The 22,709-nt window shown below is 37.0% G+C and overlaps 1 protein-coding gene across 7 annotated transcripts in view; it reads left to right on the top strand.

Annotated features, from left to right (window-relative positions):
* The window catches only part of Eif4g3 (eukaryotic translation initiation factor 4 gamma, 3), a gene marked incomplete at its 5' end in the record, with an annotated part of 297,239 nt that overhangs the window by 234,143 nt on the left and 40,387 nt on the right, over positions 1 to 22,709 (top strand). For all 7 annotated transcript variants that reach the window (XM_013519513.1, XM_013519514.1, XM_013519512.1 and 4 more), the window contains 8 exon segments: positions 10,979 to 11,125; positions 11,532 to 11,768; positions 12,854 to 12,958; positions 14,297 to 14,429; positions 16,356 to 16,450; positions 18,611 to 18,704; positions 20,004 to 20,121; positions 21,599 to 21,819. In XM_013519513.1, the coding sequence (XP_013374967.1) occupies positions 10,979 to 11,125; positions 11,532 to 11,768; positions 12,854 to 12,958; positions 14,297 to 14,429; positions 16,356 to 16,450; positions 18,611 to 18,704; positions 20,004 to 20,121; positions 21,599 to 21,819 (1,150 nt within the window).

The following is a 22,709-nucleotide window of genomic DNA, read 5'->3' as shown; positions in this document are numbered from 1 at the left end:
GAGCTTTTTCTTAATTATCACAACTCACTGTCGTGGAGCCTTGCTTCTTAGAAATAAAGTATGAGTTTTAAAATTCTGTTATTCTAGCCAGGGGCAGTGGTGCACACCCATAATTCCAGTACTCAGGAGGCTAAGGCAAGAGGATTGCCATGAGTTCAAGGCCAGCTTGAACTACATAGCAAGACCCTCTCTCAAAAAACAAAAACAAAATATTGTTAGTCGACCAGTATTTTTGGGTACCTTTATCAAAGATAGGTAAGTCTGTTGGGACTTGAAAAAGCTACATGGAGCTCAAAATCCATTCTGACAAAAAACATTTCCAAGGGATGGAAAAATCATTTAGATGATGTTTTCTGAGATAGCAGTATATTTATGCCTGACTAGATGATTTATGCACAAAAAAGTAACTTGGAGGAATAAAATCACTTGGTGAGAATGACTAACCTTTATGGAACAAATAGAATTCGAGTTGATCCTGAGGGATGAGCGTCCAAGTACAGAGAGAGAAGCGTTTTCCAGCATGACATAGTGACTACAGAGACTGGTTTTGGACTCTGACAGTGTTTGATTACTGTAAAATTTAAACTTTAAGTTGCAAATTTCTTGGGCTGGGGATATAGCTCAGTGGCACAGTACCTGTCTGGCAAGTTGCAAATTTCTGCTCTTGCTAACGTTACAACCTTGAAAGTTATTAATCTGGTTTTTAAACCCCATTACCAAAATAAATTAAACCAGTTAATGGAAATAGTTACTAATCTCTTTAAACCTCAGTTTTTAATCCCTACTCCATATAGACCTCAGAAAAGTTCCCACATGCATTCTAGGAATCACTTGTGAGAATGTTTACTTGTGTGTTGGTCCTAATTGTCAGTAATCAGGAATAATTGAAATATACTAGGACTGAAGCTCATTAGTAGAACACTTGCCTTGGATTAGGTCTGTAGAACCAAAAGTAAAACAAAGCAAAAAATAAAAACAAATATGCCCTAAATAGGACACAATAGTTTTGATTAGTGAATCTGAATAATAAGATATATAAATAATATATAAATATGTTATATTTATATGTAATTATATATAATAGAAATAATATATATAAGCAGCATTTTAAATTAATGAAGAGTCAGGCACTGTGAGACACATTTGTAATCCCAGAACTGAGGGAGGCTAAGACATGAGGATCACAAGTCTGAGTCCTGCCTGGGCAATTAGCAAGTCCCTGTCTCAAAATAAAAAGGGCTGAGAATGTTAGCACAGTGTTTGAGCCCTGGGGTTGACCCCCAGTACCTCACCAAAAAAAAAAAGAAAACTCAGTAAAGTAGTACCAAGTGTATCCACATGAGTCAACCTGAGGAAGCAGGGCAAACTGGATATGGTGGCACTTGCCTGTAATCCCAGCACCCTGGGAGATTGAAGCAGGAGGATTATAAATTGGAACCTAGTCTGTGCGACTTAGCAAGAGTCTGTCTCAAAATAAAAATAAAGAACGAGTGATGCAGATCAGTGTGAAGGCCCTGGATTTAATCCCCAGTACCTCAAGGGGAAAAAAACCTAAAATCCTGGGCAGGGGATACAGCTTAGAGGCATAGCGCCTGCCTGGCAAGCATGAGATTCTGAGTTTGATTCCTGGTACAAACAAACAAACAAAAAACAGTAAGCCTAAACTAAAATCCTAAAAATAGAGCCCAAAACTGTAAATTCTTAGATGTAAACATAAGGATAAATCTGCCTGACTTGAGATTTGACAGTGAATTGTTAGATGTAGCATCTAAAAGGATAACAGCCACATAATAAAATGCATTTCACCAATATACTTTTGTGTTTCAAAAGGCAGCATCAAAAAAGTGCAAAGATCTGTGTGTGGTGGTGCATACCTATAATGCCAGCACTCTTAAGAGGTGGAGGCAGGAGGATCACAGGTCCTTGGGTTTGATTCCCAGTACAGCAAAATCACAATAATATACTAATTAAGACTTACTTATTAAATATATATATAATTATACAAATGTAAATAATAAACATCAAATTTGAGATAATGGAAGAAGGAAATGAGATTAAGAAAAATACTCAGGGGAAATTATTTTGGCTTTTGGTAATGACAGGTTAGACAATTCAGAACAACCTTCTATAAGGGGCAGTTAAAAAAGCTAGTCACAGTATTTTTTAAAAGCTTGACTCTGTCAGAGCTAAAAGAAATTGAAGAATTACTAAGGCTAAAATTATAGAAAAGATAGAGATCCAAGAAGAGAATGAAACATTTGGTGAAACTTCCCTTTGAAGACGCAGCTGAGTTATGAAACACTCATTTTTCATAAATTTTCAAGGGGAGCAAAAGTTGAGGCTAGTTCTCACCAAAAATTATGGTAGAAAAAAGCTGTAGTAAGACTTCCTACATTTTAAGTGGGATCCAGAGAACTGAATACTTAGAATAAGAGTGAGCCAGTTATGACCTCTTCTCACAAGGACTATAGTTTAAGATCCGATCATCTCAATCCTTGAGTTTGGGTTATGAGATCTCACATTGTTACCGGTAGGTACATGAAGAAACAAGCAGAAATCTTTTTAGAAACTCAGTAATACTAATCGTCATATTATTTCTCTAATGAATTTTTATTTTAAATATATGTAGCCCACAATTAGAAATGATCAGGCACACAAGGCAAAAAGACAGCTTGAATGAGAATGAGCTGGAAATAATGTCCCACGGGGCTCCAGATACTGACTGTATCAGACATAGATTTTAAATGTGTACGCTCATGTGCAAAGTAATAAAGACAAGATTATAAAGTTCAACCGAGAACCAGAAAGTTTAAGAAAGAAACAAACAGAAATGCTACATCTGATTTCTATGATAAACTTAAAAATTAAATGGATGAGCTTAATAGCACATCTGACATAACTGAACAGAACTGTGAACTAGAAGAGAGGTCCAGAATGCAGCACAGAGACACCAAGTAAAACGCAGAGGGAAGGTAGAGGACAGGGAGGCCACAGTAGGTCGATCTAACTTTGCTTTAGTTTGGGGTCCCAGCATCAGAGGTGATTGAAGGTTTAAAAAAAATTGTAACTAAAAATGAATGGCTGAGAAATTTTTTATAATTACTAATATATTAAAACCACAGATTTTTTTTTGAGACAGGGTTTCACTTTATAGTTCAGGCTGACCCTGAACTCTTAAGTAGTCCAGGGTGGCCTCAAACTCACAGAGATCCTCCTGCCTCAGCCTCCCGAGTTCTGGGATTACAAGCATGCACCACCATACCCCACTCAAGCCACAGAATTTTTAAAAACTCTGTACAATCCTGAATATTTTGTTTTTAAGTAAAAATAAAAAGATACTTTTAGACTAGCTATAGTAAAGCTACTTGTGGTGGGAAAAACATTAAAAATAGTAATAAATTGTCTAAAGATTTCTTAACCTGAACACACAAATTTATAAAGAAAAGTTGATACATTGGAGCTAGTACAGTGGTGTAGACCTGCAATCCCATGTACTAGGAAGGCTGAAGTAGGAAGGTTGCAAATTCAAGGTAAACTTGGGCAAGTGAGCAAGATTCTGTCTCAAAAGAAAGTAAAAAAGGAGTGAGGATGTAGCTTAGTGGTAGAGAGCTTGCCTAGCATGCAAGAGGTCCTGGGTTCAATCCCCAAAACCAAAATTATTAACTTACTAAATTGTGCTACGTTGAAACTAGGAGCTTAGGAGCTGCTTCCATGGTAAGGCAGGTACTTAGCACACACAGGCCCCTGGGTTTAGTTCTTGGCACCAAAAAAGGAAACATTTTTCGTCAACAGATACCTTTTTTTCTTTTTGATATTGGGAATCAAACTCAGGACCTTGCACTTTCTAGGCAGGCACTTGTGCTGCTAAGCGATATCCCTGGCCCAACAGGTATCTTTATAAAAAGTAGAAAATGCAAGCTACAGTAACAGATAATTACAACACAAAAATCCAGTAACAGACTTATAGCAAATGATTTTAAGAAAACTACAGATCAGTTTTTAAAACTCAAAAATTTGTTTTTAAACAAATAAGAGACACAAACACTTCACAAAAGGCATATCCAGGTGACTTGACAAATGTGTGAAAATTAACCAACTAGATGCAAAATAAAGCCATACATAACACATTTGCTAAATTTTCCAGGAGTTGAAGCAACAAGAATGCTCAGTACTACCAGTGAAAATGCAAGTTGCAGCAACCACTTTGGAAAAGAATTTAGTACTATATACAACTAGAATTATTTTTCTGTTATAGCTAGCATTTGCATTTTTAGGTACATTCCTAATCAGTTACCGTACATTTCTTGATACCTTTCTGAGGAACTATATTAAAGTGTTCGTAGTGTTTTTCATGTTAAAAAAAAAAATCTTAAAATAGTGTCCATCAGTAGCAGAATGGATCAATAAATTGTTGCAGGTTTATATAAGGACAGTGAGCCTAAACTATCACTATGTGCATATGAGTGACTGTTACCAGAATAGTAAATTTGAGCAAAAGAAGCCAGGCCCAAAAGATGCTATGTAATTTATTTAAAGTCAAAAATGAAAAAAGAAAAGAAACTCATGATGTTTGGATGTACATGTCTGTGGTGTTGGAGATGAATACTTACTTTGTAACAGAGAAAAACAAGGACATGATCTGCTGAATGTCTAGGAGGTTTTGAAACTTGGAGGCAGGAAGGTAGTGGTGCTTGGAAGAAAGCTTCAGGTGGTTTGGGAGGCTTGTGGTGTTCTGTTTTTTGATCTGGTGCTATAAGTGATATTTTTCATGAAATTTCTTTGTCATAATTCATTGAACTTTAAAAAATTAAGAAAAACAAACATGGCTTTTGAGCTTCACTGTAATGTTTAATTGTTTAAAGGGGGCGGGTGTCACTCAGTAGGAGAGCACTTGCCTAACATGTCAGTCTCTAGGTTCAATCCCTAAAGCATATATGGCAAAAAACTTAAGATTTTTAGCAATGAATATATTGAGTTTCTCTGTGTTATTTGTATTATGCAAATGGAAACTAGCTTTTTTTCTCTCTCTATGCTGGGGATTAAACCCAAGAACTCATGCATTCTAGGCAAGCACTCTAGGCCCTAGCTCTTTTTGAGACATAGTGTTGCTAAATTGCCCAGGCTTCCCTTGAACTTGAGATCCTTTTGTTTCAACCTTTCTGGTAGCTGGAATTTCAGGCATATACCTACATACATACTAGAAAGTATTTACAGAGAAAATTGATGCAATAGATTTGGCTTTCCCAAATTGTACTGTATGTATTATACATATGTATATACATACCTTTCCATAGCTCCCTGCTTCCACTAAGAGAACCATAAAGCTTAAAGAGATCCTAAGAGACAGTAAACTGTGCCTCTGGGGTGTGCCATTGTTTCTGCTAGTTCAATTAGGAATGACTTTCATTATAAACAGCAAAGCATTTACTCATAATTGAAATGAAAAAACTCCCATCTCAGAATCCTTCTAAGATAACAGACTCCCAAAGGCAGGGATTTTTGTGTTCATTACACAGTTCCCTGTGCCTAGAATAGTCACTGGCACATAACAGGCCCACAGATTATGTTGTTAATGAGTGAGATGCCTGAATGAAAGAATTGCCAACTTGAAAGAGTTCCTTTCATGCCTAGTGACCACTTTTGTTACTTGTTCTCTCTGTTGTACCAGGCATGAATTCCTCAGCTGCAAAGACTGACACTGACATTAGCAACCTTAAGCATTCTGTGTCCTGTTATTGTACATCCAGAATGTTAGTGTGTTGCATCTTTTAGTGCTTAAGATAAAAATGTGAAAATAATGACAAAATTGAGTATAGAATGACACAAGATAGTTAAATCTCAGAAATAAGATCTGGAATTGAGGTGACAGGGTAGCTAGGTTCAGTCTCCAGCACCTCAAAGGAACAACCCAAACAGACATGAAGTCAGCCTTGGGCATCAGTAAGTGGCCAAGGTCAACTAAAGAAGTAGGAATGTGTGGCTTGTCTAATGGAAGATCAAGAGTGTATTGAAAAAAATACTGGTCACCAATAACTTTCAGACACTCGCTTTTGAATCTCATGAGTAGCCCTCACCACTGCATACCTCTTTGAGTGTACCTAGTAGAGATGCATTCTGGCACTTGTGTTCGGTGTATGCAAAGTATAAGTTATGTACAGTTTTAGCAAGTGGTTTTCTAAGGTCAGGGCAAAGTTACTGATAGAGGCTAGTATATCACTAAACTCCAAAGGTACATTTGAACAATTGTTTTATTGCTATTTATTTAAGAATTATCCTATAGGTGTGGTTGTACACCCATGTAATCCCAGCATTTGGGAGGCTGAGGCAGGAGGATTGCTGCAAGTTTGAGGCTAGCCTGGGTTACATAGCAAATTCAAGGCCAGTCTGAACTATATAGTTAGACCTTGTCTCAAAAAACAAAATGAAGGAACTACCCTATAGAAACCTGCTTTAAAGTTAGCGCAAAAGTATCATTTGCTTACATTATACTAGTTGTTCCAAATATTTACCTCAGACTAACACATGCTTTGGGGGCAAAATGACTACTGGGTCGTGGGTTACTACTGGCATCTTTGTGTCAGAGACAGCACTGAAAATCATGACCATGTTCACCAAGGCCAAGGCTTGTTCTTCATTTTCTCATCTCCTGTTTGACTATCATGATATCAAACAGATGACAGCCTCTGATAATTCTCTGGAAATTTGATCCTTTGAGGGATAAGAATTGTCTGTGCTCACACTAACAAATACGTCAGCAGTATAAGTCCTGTTACTTTCTGCTACTGACAACATTCATATCCAAATTTACTGAGTGATCTGTACATAGATAGGCCTCATTGCACTAATACTACACTATTACTTTACTATTGTGTAAAATTAAAAGCTAGGTACTTTCTAGTAAATGTAGCTTACCAAGCAGCCTTACTAAATATTCATGCTGACGCCCATGTTCTCTGAGAAACAGAAACCACTCTCAACCCATATAATAAAATACACACACAAATCCAGGCATGGTGGCACACACTAGAAATCCAAGCTACTCAGGAGGCTGAGGTAGATGGATCCCAAGTTTAGGGCCAGCCTGGCCAAGTTAGGGGGACCTGTCTCAAAAGGGATGGGGATATAGCTCAGTGTTCTCTGGGTTTATTCACCAGGATCAATCAGTAATCAATCATAAACTACTATGAAAATTATAGTTGTCTAAATACTTATTTTGTTGTTTTAGAGACAGGGTCTCACTGTTCAGGCTACCTGAATCTCACAGTTCAGGCTACCTTTGAACGTACTGTGTAGTCCAGTCTGGTCTCATACTGCGTCAGCCTCCTGAGTGCCGGGATTGTAAGTGTGTGGCATGGAGCCCGTTTTAAATACATTCTTTTCTTATTGGCACACATCACTTTTCATTCTTGCTATCATCTGTGTCACGTTCACAAGCATCTACCTTGTCTGTTATTGTGGACTAAATGTTTGTGTCCTCTCCAAAGTCAAGAAGTGAAGCTCTAAACCTCAATGTGATGGTATTAGGAATTGGGGCCTTTGGGAGGTGATTGGGTTTAGATGAGATCAATGGGACTCCACCCATAACCCTCTGTAAGAAGGGGTAGAGGTACCAAATATTTCTCCCTCCTATGTGAGGACACTGCAGAAAGCTGGCTATCTTCAAGTCAGGAGGAAGGTTCTCACCAAAAACCAACTCTGACAGCACTGTGGTTTTGGACTTCTCAGTCTGTGGTATTTCATTATAGCAGCTCAAGCAGACTGAGACGTTCATTCTTCATGTTCTGTTCCAACTAACCAGAGCTAGTGGATCTCCTGAGAAGCCAGTGCCCACCAGTGTCCGTTGTTGTGGACTAAATGTTTGTGTCCAATACATGTTCACTTAAGAATGTAAGAATCCTGTTGAATTTATTATCACTTATGGACAAAAATTACCATAAATCACTATTCTTGAAGAATGTGTTCTCACTGGCTGGTCTTCATGTTTCCAAAGCCCTGTCAACTACCCCCAGACAGCATTACCATCACGTTGCAAAGCAAGTCTTTAGGAAGCTGTACAGCTAGGCAGTCATTTAGGGATAGTTTGTTCAAACCTGTAGCTATTACGCTGGTTATTTGCTTTTAATATTTCCATGTGAATGTATCTAAGAAGCGTATGCACAGTCACCGGTTCTTTACACCCTGTATATGGGAAGCTTCCTTTACCATCATTTTGGGATAGATGTTCACTTCTCTTGCTTTTTGTAATTCTCTCTCTCATTTGTTTATATTCTTTCTTTGATAACTATGTTATTGTAAAGTAGGTTACTCTAATTTTTAATCATAAACATCATGTATACCTCCAAATGTTTAAATACAGCTACATTAGCTGTTTATTGGACCCTTACAATATGCCAGCCACTGTTACTTGCTTCACTTAGGCTATCTCATTTAATCTTCCAGCAGTCCTAAGAGGTATATGTCATCATCCCACTTATGAATAAAACCACTCTAGTGCTAAGTAACTTGGCCAGAATCATGTGGCATCACTGGGGTTATGACTATACCATCTCCAAAGCTCTCATTTCAGCAGCCATCTTATAATGTCCCTCAGTCTACAATCATTAGAATGTCTTATGTAAAAAGGCTCAAAGTGGTAAAGTCCACCCATTCACATAGTTAACTAGTTACAGGATTCCAATCCTGATTTTGTGACTCAAATTCAAGTACTCTTTCAATTTCAGTGTTCTATACACCCCAGTTACAGTTTACTTAATTGTGATTTATTTAAAAGTGTTTCCACAAAATCTGTTTCACTGGAGTCTCAAAGCTGCTCTCCCTCTTGGACCCAGGTACTGTGGCTCACTTGTTTTAGATGTTAAAACTGAAACTTGAGTTAAAAGAATTGCCTTTGTGTATATACAAGGTAGCAAGCCTTTTGATCCTTATCCTAGCTCTTTGCGTGTACCCTTCCCTACATAAAAGGAATACAAGGCATGGCTGAGAGATCTTCCTTCTTTGTGAATTTACAGCATAGCTTTTACACTTTTGTTTTGGGAAATCCTCCCTCCACTTGCCATTTCAATCTGATCCTGTCTCTCCAACCATCATAAATTATATTTATTTTATCTTTCTGATTTTGGGGGTTGGGAGTTAGGGTGCCTATTTTAACTATGGTTCCTCACACCACTGTCAGTGGCTTGGATTTTCATATGGTTATACACATTTTGCCCATTTTCTATATAATAAATCCACCGTGCAGGAAACAGCTTACTAGGAATGATAGATTGTGGCCCAAGCCACTTTTTTCCCATATAATCAGTTATATATACTTACTGTAGTTGCTGCTGATGAATATGCCAAGAAGCTGAATAGATTTTCTGACTGATTTGAGTTATTTTCCTGCACGGCAGCAGGTTGGATGTTTAGTGCAAATTGTTAGAACCTTTAGTTTGTTCTAAACTAAAGTCATGTTGGTGCTCCTGTATACCAGCCTATTCATAGATACACTTCTTAGTTCTCTTTTGTATTTCTTAGTGCGTTATCATGTATTTGGGGTCCTGCGTTATTGGAAGATAAGCGTTGGCTTTGGAAAGCCTTTGCTTTCTTGCAGTATTTCTTATCTTGGCTGATTGTAGAGGAGGCCTGATTATGAAATGATCTCTAGTAGCTTGTATTTTCGTGGCCTAATATTGGAGTAGGGATATATTAGCTTTTCTGTAGTTGTCTAAAAACTTATTTGATAATGTTGTGCTCCTCGTAAGTAAGTTAGTGTTTCCTGCTGAGGAGAAATGTTTAATGTAACACTTGGTAACTTGGATGATTAGAACTGGATTTATTGAATAATTTTCATACATCATAGGGCATGCCATCATTTCTAGTACAGGTTTACTATTGCATCATGGGCCTCAATTCTCAAGAAGTTTCTATAGCTATTCAGCCCCAAGCAGCAGCTATCCAGGTCCATACCGCTGATAACCTTGCCTATTTTGTGAGTATAATTATAGTGCATTCTACTTTCAATATTTTCTCCCTTTAGGTCTAGGGCAAAGACCACATGTTTATTTCAGAATTTTGGGATCCACTTTGTGATTCCTGAAAAATCATTTTGACATTTTACCCAATAGATTTCAAAATAGATTTTATCTCTAAAATAAAATATATTATTAGAATCACTGCTGTAGTTTCCTTTCTTTATATTCTAAACATATTTACAAGAATGTCTCTGTGTTTAGTTACAAGTAACATTGAAGACTAAAGCTGTTCAGTTACCAGAAAACAATTTTTATTGAATGTGGGTGGAAATCTTTTGAGCATCTTGCCTCTAAATAAGTGGTCGCTTACCCTCCACTTTGGGTTGCTCTATATGTTAAAAGTATGTTTCTGAAGTGCCAATTTGTTAGACTAAACTTTTGGAACACTAGTGTATATTTTGAGCACATAATAAATAATTCTAACATACTACTAGATATTGATAATCAGGGTAAGTACTGGCATTTACTGCATTAGTACATTCTCCTGAGAAAAAAAATCTCAAACATCCTCAGATGTTCTACTTTTTTCTAGAATAAGAATCTCACCTTCTACAACAGTTTTCTGCTGTCCCTGGCCATGAAATTCTCCCTTGCCTTATATCATTTCTGCTTGTTCGTTTAAATGAAAATTTTTAGAATGGCAGTTTTTGTTTTGTTTTGTTTTTTAAGATAATGTCTACACAGGTATAGGGCCATAGCTGTAATGATATGACATGGATTTCTGAATCACCTAGAAGCAGGGTCATAAAAGATACCATACATTTGTATGAGAATAATGTGTATCTTTTCTCTGTAAATTTCAAGGCATCATAGTGTTTAAATCATGGAATGCTTGAAGCTCTTATAAAATGACTCTCATAAAATGCTTACCTGTGATTCCGTCAGCATTGTTTTGCATAAAGGAAAACATATATTTAGAATATCTTTAAGTAATCTTGATCCTTTTGCGTTTTCCTGTCTGGATGCAGCTGAAAGTACCCATGGCAGATAAACCTGGTAACACAGTAAATTTCCGGAAGCTGTTACTAAACCGTTGCCAGAAGGAGTTTGAAAAAGATAAAGCAGATGATGATGTATTTGAGAAAAAGCAGAAAGAACTCGAAGCTGCCAGTGCTGTAAGTACTTTCATAGGTAGTGCTTGTGAGCTTTGAGCATTATGAAATAGAATTTTCCTAAAAACCAGCTATAACATCTCCTTTCTGGCTTAAGGGAGACCTGTAGCATTTTTTTCAGTGCAAAGGTACCATATTGACAGTTAAGACATTTCATTCCTATTCACACTGAACGTGAGAACAACTCAGCCCACCAAACGAGTCTCAGCCTGGATTTCAGAGAGGTCACCAGGTTCTAGAAATTTAAACTGGGTGCAAATTTTTGAGTATGATTCTGTTTTCTGAAGAGTAGTGTCAGATTCTTACAGGACATCTGATCCCCAGAATGAGTAAGGTACCTACATCTTGGTGTCTGTTGTACAGTACAGTTTTCATCCAGATGCTATTATTATTCTTTCTTATACAACAGCCAGAGGAAAAGACAAGGCTTCATGATGAACTAGAAGAAGCCAAGGATAAAGCCCGGAGGAGATCTATTGGTAACATTAAGTTTATTGGGGAACTCTTTAAACTCAAAATGCTGACCGAAGCCATCATGCATGACTGCGTGGTGAAGCTGTTAAAGAACCATGATGAAGAATCCCTAGAGTGCCTGTGTCGCCTTCTCACTACCATTGGCAAAGACCTGGACTTTGAGAAAGCAAAGGTAAAACTCCAGAAACTAGAAACCTTCAGCAGGGCCTCTTGGTCAGCTGCAAAAAAAAAGCTTAGGGTCTTAGCAAAAATTGTCTATCTTGCCCTGCAGTCTACACTATTTAATTTTCCTTTTTTCCATCTCATTGTTAGGGTTTGATTGTCAACACTTTTTTCCATATTTGCATTAGAGTGAGAAGTGAGAAGTGTTCCAGGTTATATACAGTCTAATTTATAAATTGTTCAAATTATTTATTCCTTGTCCTTTTGATTTTCCTCCATAGCCATTTCATAGATGATTTGTTTGTATGACAAGTTATGAGCAGAAATGAGAAGAAATGCTACCATGAGTCAGGCCTAAGGGTGATCAGAAATAGAGAAGACCTAGTAGCTTTATTAAGTTTATGACCTAATTAATGATACAATTATCTAACCATAATAGAAGAAATAATCAAAAATACTGTAATCCAAATGTAACATACTGCCATTCAAATAAGAGATGTGGAAATTTAAAGTGGTTCCAAAAAATACCAAGTAATGTTCCATAATACTTGAGTCTGCTAAGATGATGTTTAACTATGAGATAAAACCCCAAATGTCTGATTATTACTAGGCTGGAGTTTATTTTTCACTTATATAAACACAATTCATAGGTAAGTTTTTGCAGTTTAACATGTTACTTTCCTAAGGCATAACCCAGGTCCCTGTTAACTCTCAGCAAAGAAAGTAGAAGAAGGGCAAAGGACAGTCAAATCTCTTAAATCTCTCTTAAGAAAGGTTCCAGAGCAATAACACTATACAGTGTTCCTATTTATATTCTGGCCCAAAATTAGTCACATTACCAAAACCAGCTGCCAGGGAGCCTGGAAAGTGTAGCCTTTACTGAGTGATCATTTGCTCAATTAAAAATTCTAGGGCCAGGGATGTGACTTAGTGGTAGAGCTTATTCCTGACGTGTACAAGGGCCCTGGGTTTAATCCCCAGCATTTCCCCCAACCCACCCAAACATTCTAACATTACTGATTACTATTACTTTTGACATGGTAAAATCACATTTGAATTTCCCAGCCAGAATACGAGTGATTTTGTCTCTTACAGCCCCGTATGGACCAGTACTTTAATCAGATGGAGAAAATTGTGAAAGAAAGAAAAACTTCATCTAGGATTCGATTCATGCTTCAAGATGTAATAGACCTAAGACTGGTAAGTAGAAGAAAATAAAAAACCTACCAGCATAATCTCTTTTAAGGAATTGGGTTGAATAAGGATGTGCTAGTATTGCATGTATGAAAACATAACCCTTTTGGTTCAGGGCTCAGAACTTGAATTCACTAACTTTCATGAGAGAGTTGTATGAAAGAACAAAAGGCCATTGGTCTATTATTCATTTCTTCTTCTTACTCTGATTACCAAACCACCTTGTCATTTTGAAATTGGCCATTCTGAATTCATTCTGTCTCCCTGGAGGTCTAGATTTAGGATATGGCACTCTCTAAATTCATTCTGTAGTCAACTTCCCTGGGCCTTACATTTTTAATCTCTAAATTGGATATGTTAGCTACCTTGCAGTATTGTTGTAAAAATTTAGTGGGATAACTGTGTAAAGTACCAATTCATAGATATTTTCTTTCCTGTGGTTTTTTCCTATGTAAGCCGCCTTCTGCTTTTTTTTATCTCTCTCTCTGAAGTATGTACAGTTCTTATCACTGCCACCTTTTTTCTTAGTTCAACTGTTACAGCAGTTGCAGCTGACAGTGAAAAGTAGATAACCTTCATGATGGTTCTTTGTCTTGCTAAGCCCAGGTGTGATCTTAGAATCTTTATCACCAAAGTCTTTACTGGTTGATGAGAATTTGCATACTAATTTAAACCTGTCATCCATGCCTTCATCCACTTTGGCTTGTATCAGATGTTAGGATTGTATTTGGGAGTAGAAAAGGGAAATATTTATACTTTTGAGGAAATCACTTATATTTTTACAGAGGGGCTAACCAAAGGACAGCGTTGTGTGGTACACTGATACCAAAATGATGGTATTAGAGGAAGAAAAATGCTAGTCATCCTTGGTGGTGAAGTGCTATGAAACGTGATATGACTTGATTAGCAATACCTCAGATTAAGGCAATGCCGAGGAATCCTTGTAGGGCTGGGGATTGAAGGATTGAATCCAGAGCCTCACACATGCTAGACAAGTGCTTTACCACCGAGCTGCAGCCCTAGCCCAGTATGTGGAAAATAATGATAATTATTTACATTTATACATAATAATGATAATTAGTTACATTGAAGCTAGTCTTTGTCATTTTATCCATCAACTGTTGGAATGTGCAGCTGAACTGGTTAGGGTTGAGTTAGGAGACTTTTAATTTTTTACCTCTAATCCATACTCTACATAGTGTCATCTATGAAACAGATGAGAAACTGCCATGATCCTAGATTTCGTAGATATTTTATACTTTCCAGCAGTGAAAACTTGAGATTTTTTTTAAAAGAGTATATTTGCAGTTACCTGACTGGTAACCTTATTTTCTACTTTTACAGTGTAATTGGGTATCTCGAAGAGCAGATCAAGGGCCTAAAACCATCGAACAGATTCATAAAGAGGCCAAAATAGAAGAACAAGAAGAACAAAGAAAGGTCCAGCAGCTCATGACCAAAGAGAAAAGAAGACCAGGTAAGGGTGGGGAGCCACTGGGCTTGTGGGGAGCTGGGAACTTGAGGGATAGGGATAGTAGTACCTGGGATTTGTGAGAATGAAATATTTTATAAAAAGTATTCAAATAACATCTAAGTCTTAATAAATATTCAGTTACCGTTGGCTTTTATTTATCCAAGGACACAGTACAGCTCATAGTGTAGTTGTTAAGAGAGATGAATGCACCAGGGAAGAAAAGTTACTGCAGGTACCACACTTAACCTTCTTCACCCCAGGACTTACAATGCCTTTCAGGCAGTGTCTTCATTTTTTATTATTTATTATTATTTCCGTTGTAATTATTATCATTTTGTTATTGAACTAAATTGAGAAAGATATGAAAGCCTAATTCATGGAAGATATGCAGAGATGACTAAAGAGCAAAAACAATTCTTGAAATAGTGACAGATACAGAGCAAGTGGAGAGAAGGAACAAGGATAAGTGTCATAGAAACAGAAGAAGCACATATGTTCACATTCAGTAATTCAGCACAGAGAAAGTGAAGTATACAAAGTACACAAGAATAAGAACAGTTTTGGGGTTGACAGCTTGGCCGTCATTCATTCATTCATTTATTCAACAAATATTGAGTGCCTAGCACTTAACAAGAAAGAGTTCCTTTCCTTATACAGTTTACATCTTCAGAGGAAGAGGGAGTATATGTTGAAGTAAAATGAATTTGTTCGATAGAAAAATAAAGGAAAGACAATGTGTGTGGAATGCAAGTTTTTGTGAATAGAGATTGCAGTTTTAAATAGGGAGGTTGGGAAGCTAATTAAAGTTGGTGTTATTTGAGCAAAGACCTGGAGCAGGTAAGGGAGTAAATCATGTGTTTATCTGGGGAAAGTATTTTAGTTTTGGCAGAGGCCCATCAGCATTCAGGAACATAAGAAAGAGGCCAATGCAGCTGGAGCTGTGGGTCTGAGGAGGAGAGTGGGGAAGAGGGGGCTGGAAAGCAGCAAGAGTCAGAGTGTTGAGAGCTTGGTAGGCCATGTACTGTGTAAGGAATCTTGTCTTTTTCTCCAAGATGCCAGATGTGTTTCACACAAAAGGATGACAAGGTCTGGCTGGGGAAATAATGGCCTCAAGATGAGACAAGGGTAGAAGCAGAGGGGCCAAAGAGGAGGTTTCTGCGTTGATCCAGCAAAAACATGTGCTAACTTAAACAGAACTGCTAATGTTTATAGTGATTGAAAGGGGCTAGATTCTGAATGTTATAATGTTTGAACTGACAAGATTTGCTAACAAATTGGATGTGAAGTGTCAGAAAGAAAAGTCAGTGTTTTTCACCTGTGCAGCTGACGTGTTGAAGAAGTAGGTCTTAGGAAAACATGAAAGCCAACTTGAATCACTTGACACCATTAAAGAAGAATCTTTAAAATCCATGATTTCCAGCCTGGCACAGTGATGTATGCTTATATTCCCACGTACTTGGGAAGCTGAGGCAGGAGGATCACAAGTTTGAGGCTAGCAATTTGAAGGCTTTTTACACAATGAGACTTTATCAAAATTGAAAGGCTGGGGCTGTAGTTTAACACTCCCCTGGGTTCAATCCCCAGTACCACATACGTACATATGTGCACACAAGTATTAATAATGATTTCTATTTACTTTTTCTGAATGTGTTTTAGTCATTGATTCTTTAAATAGATTTTGCCCTGCTATGTCCACTGAAGGTTCTTTGTATCATTTGGTTTCTTCTAGATCAATAATGCTTCATGAAGATCCAGTATAAGCAGAGAGCTGCTTGATTATTTTCATGCTGTCAGTGATGTTTTAACAGCTTCTTTTGCATTTTCCATTGGTTTTAGTTGGAGTGACTGAATTAAAAATATTGCTCACTTTTCACTGTCAAACTGACATAAGACAAATGAGAGACTGGCTAACTCTGTTATACTTTGTAGGTGTCCAGAGAGTGGATGAAGGTGGGTGGAACACTGTACAAGGGCCCAAAAACAGTCGAGTACTAGACCCGTCAAAATTCCTGAAAATCACTAAGGTAAGTGTAATGGATAAAATGCAACATATGAGCTAGGAACATAACTTAGTGGTAAAGTATTTCCCTAGTGTACATAAAGCCCCAGGTTCAGTCCCCATTACTGCTAGAAAAATATTTACAGTACTCCACCATGAGTCTAGGAAGTGCTTATTGATCACATAAAATAACCATATTGCATATCTTATGGGTAGTAGGTTTTGGATACAGATAACTTCCTACAAGTCAGTATTGATCAATGTTGTCCTATCTTGGCAGGAATCCTTTAGTAGTCTGTGAGGGTTTTTCTATTCTAACAAAGGGTTTTTAGTTTGCTTTATTTTATTTGGTGTTCAGTAATGGAGGTCAAACCCAGGGCCACAGGCTTGCTAGACAAGTGGAGGGTTTTATAAGGAGGGATGCCTAGGTTAACTCTTAGAGTTATGAAATGCTTAATAAAAGAGAAATGATGGTAAAGATACTTTAGAAGCCTTAGTCATTTGCAGACTTTTACACTCTTATCGTTTTCTCTGGAGAAGAAGCAGTTACTTGTTTAAATGTAACCATGATGGTTTCCCATATCCAGAGCCAAAAACAAACCACAGAAGACCATTAGAAATCATTCTGTAATAAAGATTTAATATGCTCTGCCTTCCTTTCTTTTGAGACTCCATGGGCAGTAAGGGGAAGGAAACTTCTCCTAGCAGATGTTTTCAGCAATAGAAGTTAATCTCTGTAAATAAAGCAAGTGAGAATATAGAGAAAGTAGAACTCGATTTGGTAAAAATGGAAACTTTCACAGTCCAATGGGTTTGCAAATCATTTGCAAGTCTTATTTGATCCCTGCTTGTGATTCGTTCCATCATTCTGAAAATTGGAATCTGCCAGCAAAATGCTAAAGAAAATCTGAAACGAATATGAAAATATCAGATGTAAAAAGGTAACTGACCAAAATTTTAAAAAGAGAAAACTGGCATTAAATGACTTAAGTCATTTGTATCTTCATAATTTTGTCAAAGTTTGCCTCAGGATTAAGTATTCTCCCTCTGGATCTCTCTAGGAATTTAATTAACCAGGCTACTGTTCTCTAAGATTCTGGTGCATTCTTCTAGTTGTTTTTGGCTCAGACCACAGTTTCCAGTTGTATTACTAGATACAATTCAGTTGTCATTCATCTCAAGCAAAAGATGATTTCAGCAAAAACCTTGTTATTTAAAGAATTTCTGCAATATCAACCCCAACATCTTTGAAGATTATATTAATATTTAATGATCATGTGTTTTTCAGTGTTGTACTAGTACTAGCCCATAAGAAGAACAGTGCTAGTATCAAACCCCCAACATCACTACAGTAACATTTTGAAAAGTATGCAAATTGTTAACAAACTTTGTTGATTCAGATAGTTATACTGTAGATTATGTAAAGTATCCTAGAAAAAGTTTAAAATTGTTAAACATATTCCTTATTAATTGGGAGAGATTTGTGTGAAAGAATGTTGCATAGTAAGGCAGCATATTATGGGTTGTCAGAGTATAGAAATACCTTTGTTACAAAGAACTGCATTCTAGCTTTTATGTTACATACATTTTGTGAAAATGTGCACAACACTGTAATTCTGTCCACGTCCACTAACATGCTTGGAGGGTTAAACATGATAGACCCCAGGCACTTTAACTCCCTGCACTCCCTGTACAGTCTTCCATTCTCTTTCTTCCTATTCCCCTTCATTGAATAGTCACATCTCCCTGCTCTACCTCTAGCCCCACCATGAAATTTTTATGTCGGTTGCCCTGTTTTACGACAAATATAAAGAGGTTTATGAGTTAACTTTGTAATATTTGTGTACTCTTTTATTCTTTTTTAAATTGCTGGGCATTGTTATATAAGAGGAATCATTAGAAACTACTTACATTTGGCAGATTAATGAACCATCTTAAATAGAAGGATCTGAGTGCATTCTTCAGATCAATGCCTTCAAACTGTTCTGTGGAAATGAGTCCAAGGAAGTGTTTTAGATGCCACAGGGAACCCACTTTAATGAGAACAATTCCATCTTACATTTCTCCAAATGGTGTTTTAAAATTTTGTTGCTAAAATTAGTTCTACTGCCCTGAAAAAGAAAAAAAGAAAAGCTATTCTTCTACAATATTTCCTATAAGTGTATTGTGGCCACTTATGTTACAGCCCACAATTGATGAGAAAATTCAACTCGTACCTAAAGCACAGCTGGGTAGCTGGGGAAAAGGCAGCAGCGGTGGAGCAAAGGCAAGTGAGACTGGTAAGTGTTGAGTGGCCCTTCTCAGACATAATTGGTGTGTTAGTGTTCACTTTACAGCTAGTTCCCACACTCACTGCATAACAGAGAAGGAGCTAATCATGTGCAACTTCACAGAACACGATTCAAGTGTCCTCCTGGGTAAGGATTCTTAGGTTTTATTGATTTCAATTCAGTTAGGCTATTTTTAAATTAACATTTTCATTTTTAATTGCCATACAGTCATTGTGCATATTTATGGGGCAGAGTGTATCATTTCAGTACAGTGTATGTATATGTGTACTGATTAGGTCAGGATCATTGGTATATTTATCATATTTTTGTGTTTGGAATACTCAAAATCTTCTCTAGTAGCTGGCCGGAAATATTCTTGAAACTGTTGTCAACCATAGTTACCCTGCTGTGCTATAGAACATTAGAAGTTATTCTGCCTGTCTGGCTATTTAATTAGGACTTTAATCTTTTAAGTTCCTATTTGTTCTTGTTATTGTTGCTCACAAATTCAGTGTAGTGAGAGAAATAACTTAGGGCCCCAGGTTTAAAGGTAAACTCATTATGTTAAAAAGAAGACTCTTAATACACAGAAACATTTAAGGGAGTTGTAAAAGAATAAAGAATTGAATTGAAACATTTAAAATCTATCAAAAATCAGTTTTTGACAGATTTCACTTTTAAACTAAAAATGTTTGCACCATCACAAATACACCTTAATAAAGAAGCCCAATTACAAAAAAGAAACTTCAGTGTTACCCTCCTTTCTATATGTTCCCTCTATGAAGGAATCATAATTTTGCATAAGTGAGATTATAGCATTTATATTGGTAAACTTCATTAAAGTGCAGTGTTCTGGTTTTTGTCTGTCTCCTATACACTACAACCATTTCTGTGCCCTGCTTAAGATAATTTCAGTGTTTTAAAGACAAATGGTTGCAACGAACAGTCTTTTACATACAATTCCCTTCTGAGAGGATAGTCTTCTGAGAGGATAGTAGCTGGGTCAGGAGATTGGTGTTATCTGAACTTGTTAGAAATTGCCACTCTGATTCTAGGCATGGTGGCTAGCACCTATAGTCCCAACTACTATTCTCAGAGGCTGAGACGGGTGAAATGCTTGAGCACAGGAGTTTAGGGCCAGCCTGGGCAACATAGGCCTAGGTAACGCCCCCCTTCCACTCCCACCTCTAAAAAATAAAAAAGAAAGAAGTTCCGGGTCTTGGGCTCCACTCTGTGGATGCAGGTAAATAATTATCTATATTTTAGTCATATCATTTCTATTTTTTCCTAAATCCTCAACACCTGTAGATGCCTTACGGTCAACCACTTCCAGTTTAAATAGATTCTCTGCACTGCAACCTCCAGCGCCCTCTGGATCCACGTCAGCTACACCTTTAGAATTTGATTCCCGAAGGACCTTAACCAGGTGAGAATCCTACTTTTCAAATTTGCTCAAGGCTGTTGGCAGTATGACTCCCTGTCTCCCACATAAGTTATGATGATAGTCCTATGGATGCATTCCTTTTATCCCTAACGTTGATTTTCTCCTTTCATCTTCACATAGTATAATAAGATAATAACAATTAGATGTGAGGTTTAGGACAAGATGGGAGGAAAGGACAAGTTATCTGGCAAAAGTACCTAATACTGTAGTTTGCATCCTAGGAAAGCTGGGCCCATGCGAAGCGCGCTAGAGGCATCTCTGGGGCTCACTAAGCTGCCGCACTAGGATGCTGTAGAATAACCTAGTACTCTCAAGCATGTGAATTAAAGAATATGGCAGCCCACCCTTATATTTCTCTGTCACCCTGTCCTTTACTGGATATTTGAAGTCACTGTTCAGTTTTCACTAGTCTCTGCATGTTCTACTACCTACTTTCACTTTTGTAGGACTGGTGTAGTCAAGTGTTATATTGGCTGGTTTATATAGAATAATGGAGGACTGGTGACAAAAGAAATTTTTTATATAAGCACTTTCAGAAATGAAGTTTCTTTAAACTCTCAAACTTTCATCTTATTATAATTGATTAGGTAGACTTGGTAAACTAGATTACTTATTCCCTGGGCTTCTGAAACAGAGTACTGTATACTTCGTACAAACCAACTTCTTAGGATTTGGATTGTCCCTGAGCAGCAGTTGTTGAATTACAGTGCTGTGGCTCTTTCCACTGCCATAAATTTCCTGTAATGGCTTTGTAAGTTCTTCTGTGTGTGCTTTCATAGTAGTTAGAAATTGCCCATTTCTGAATCTCCCTCTTTTCTCTCTTAATTTGCTGCTTCTGAGCTGCCCTGAGCCAAGGAACAGTTTATATCACTGAAGAGAATTGGTTATTAAAGGAAGGCTAAATAGGGAAACATGCATTCTTTCTTAAAATGAATAAATATATGACTTTGGCTATTCAACTCTGCTTGTAGTTGTTTTAAAAATAATTTTCATATCTTTGAAGTATCTAGTGAAACAAAGTATCATCATGTAGTTTCTGAGATGGTGATTACCTGTTCTTACTTAGTTGTTTCCTTTTCATTTTTTTAACTCATACTTTTGCTACTGTCATTTTTTTTCAAAATAGTTTTTAAAACTATAATAATTATTACTGACATTTAAAGTAACTCAGTGGTAGAGCATATGCATAGCATGCTCAAGGCTCTAGGTTTAACCCAGCACCAAAATTAGAAAAAAAAAAAAATTCATTTTAAGTAGTGTCCCATTTACTGTTAGAGAAAAAAAGTTAAAATGTCTTAATAAATACTCACTTCAAAACATTCTGATTTTTACTTGTTTATATGGATTATACTTTGAAATATAGTTTGTGCCTCATCTAAACTTTTGTAGAAAATTACACTTATTTTATAATTTGAACATAAAGCAGTTAGGATGTCAAAAAGTGTTTTTGTCTTTACAGTCGTGGGAGCATGAGCAGGGAGAAGAATGACAAGCCAGTTCCTTCTGCAGCAGCTCGTCCAAACACTTTCATGAGGGGCAGCAGCAGTAAAGACTTATTAGACAATCAGTCTCAGGAAGAGCAGCGGAGAGAGATGCTGGAGACTGTGAAACAGCTGACGGGAGGCATAGAGGTGGAGAGGAATAGCACAGAGGCTGACCGAAACAAAGCAAGGGAGTCAGGTGAGAGACCTTCTAGGGACAGAGGTGGATAAAAGTGTGGACCTTAGACTTGGAAGGAATAACACAAAGGAATATGTGCGAGAGTACAGTTGAGAACCAACACATCATAGCAGTGTGCATGCCAGCACCTCGAAAGACAGAGGGCTGCTTTGTTGTTCCATAGTATCATTCTCATTCCCTAGGTATGTCTTTGTTCATCAGTTTGAAAATTTTCCTCTTCCTTTACTAAGAGTTAGTTACGGTCCTCTTGCTGTATATTAAGCAATCTGTGTTTCTTAGAATTTTCTTTAACACTCCACTGTACATTACTGTTAAGACTGTGAATGCTATGTAAAGTCCCTCGTGTATAAAAATTCCAACATTATTGAACTGCAAGACAAGAAGATAACAAGGTTTTTTGGTGCCTTCAGCTTCTATCTTAACCTTTAGGTTTTGTAAGTATTTAACATGTATATGCCATAAGACATGCTTTGGTAATTCTGTAAAAGCTATTTCATATATTTGACCTGTGTTTCAGTTTCCTCAACTATTAAATGGAGACAAGTATATGTACCTTAACTTTGTAAGGTTGTAGTGAAAATGAAATGAAAAATTAATATATGTAAATACTTAGAGCATTATGTGTTAAATACAGAGTTTTCAAAAGTTGTTAAATGTCAGGATGATAAGTTATTTAAAATATTTAAAGACAATTTTTACCATCTTGTAAATCTTAATCATGAAGTAATATTGGCTATTTATATAGCTTTCAAATTTGACTATTTAAATTGTTTCCTCTTAATCTTTAAATGAATTTTAGAGGCAAATTGCAATATTTTGTTCTTCCAATTGAGTATAGACTTCCAGTTATGTAACTTCAGAGACATAAGGCTTTCTTGCCTGTACTAGGT

This window comes from Chinchilla lanigera, unplaced genomic scaffold (assembly GCF_000276665.1).
Source record: "Chinchilla lanigera isolate Chin_1 unplaced genomic scaffold, ChiLan1.0 scaffold00051, whole genome shotgun sequence".
Lineage (NCBI taxonomy): Eukaryota > Metazoa > Chordata > Mammalia > Rodentia > Chinchillidae > Chinchilla > Chinchilla lanigera.
This window is presented reverse-complemented; position numbering and strand designations above follow the sequence as displayed.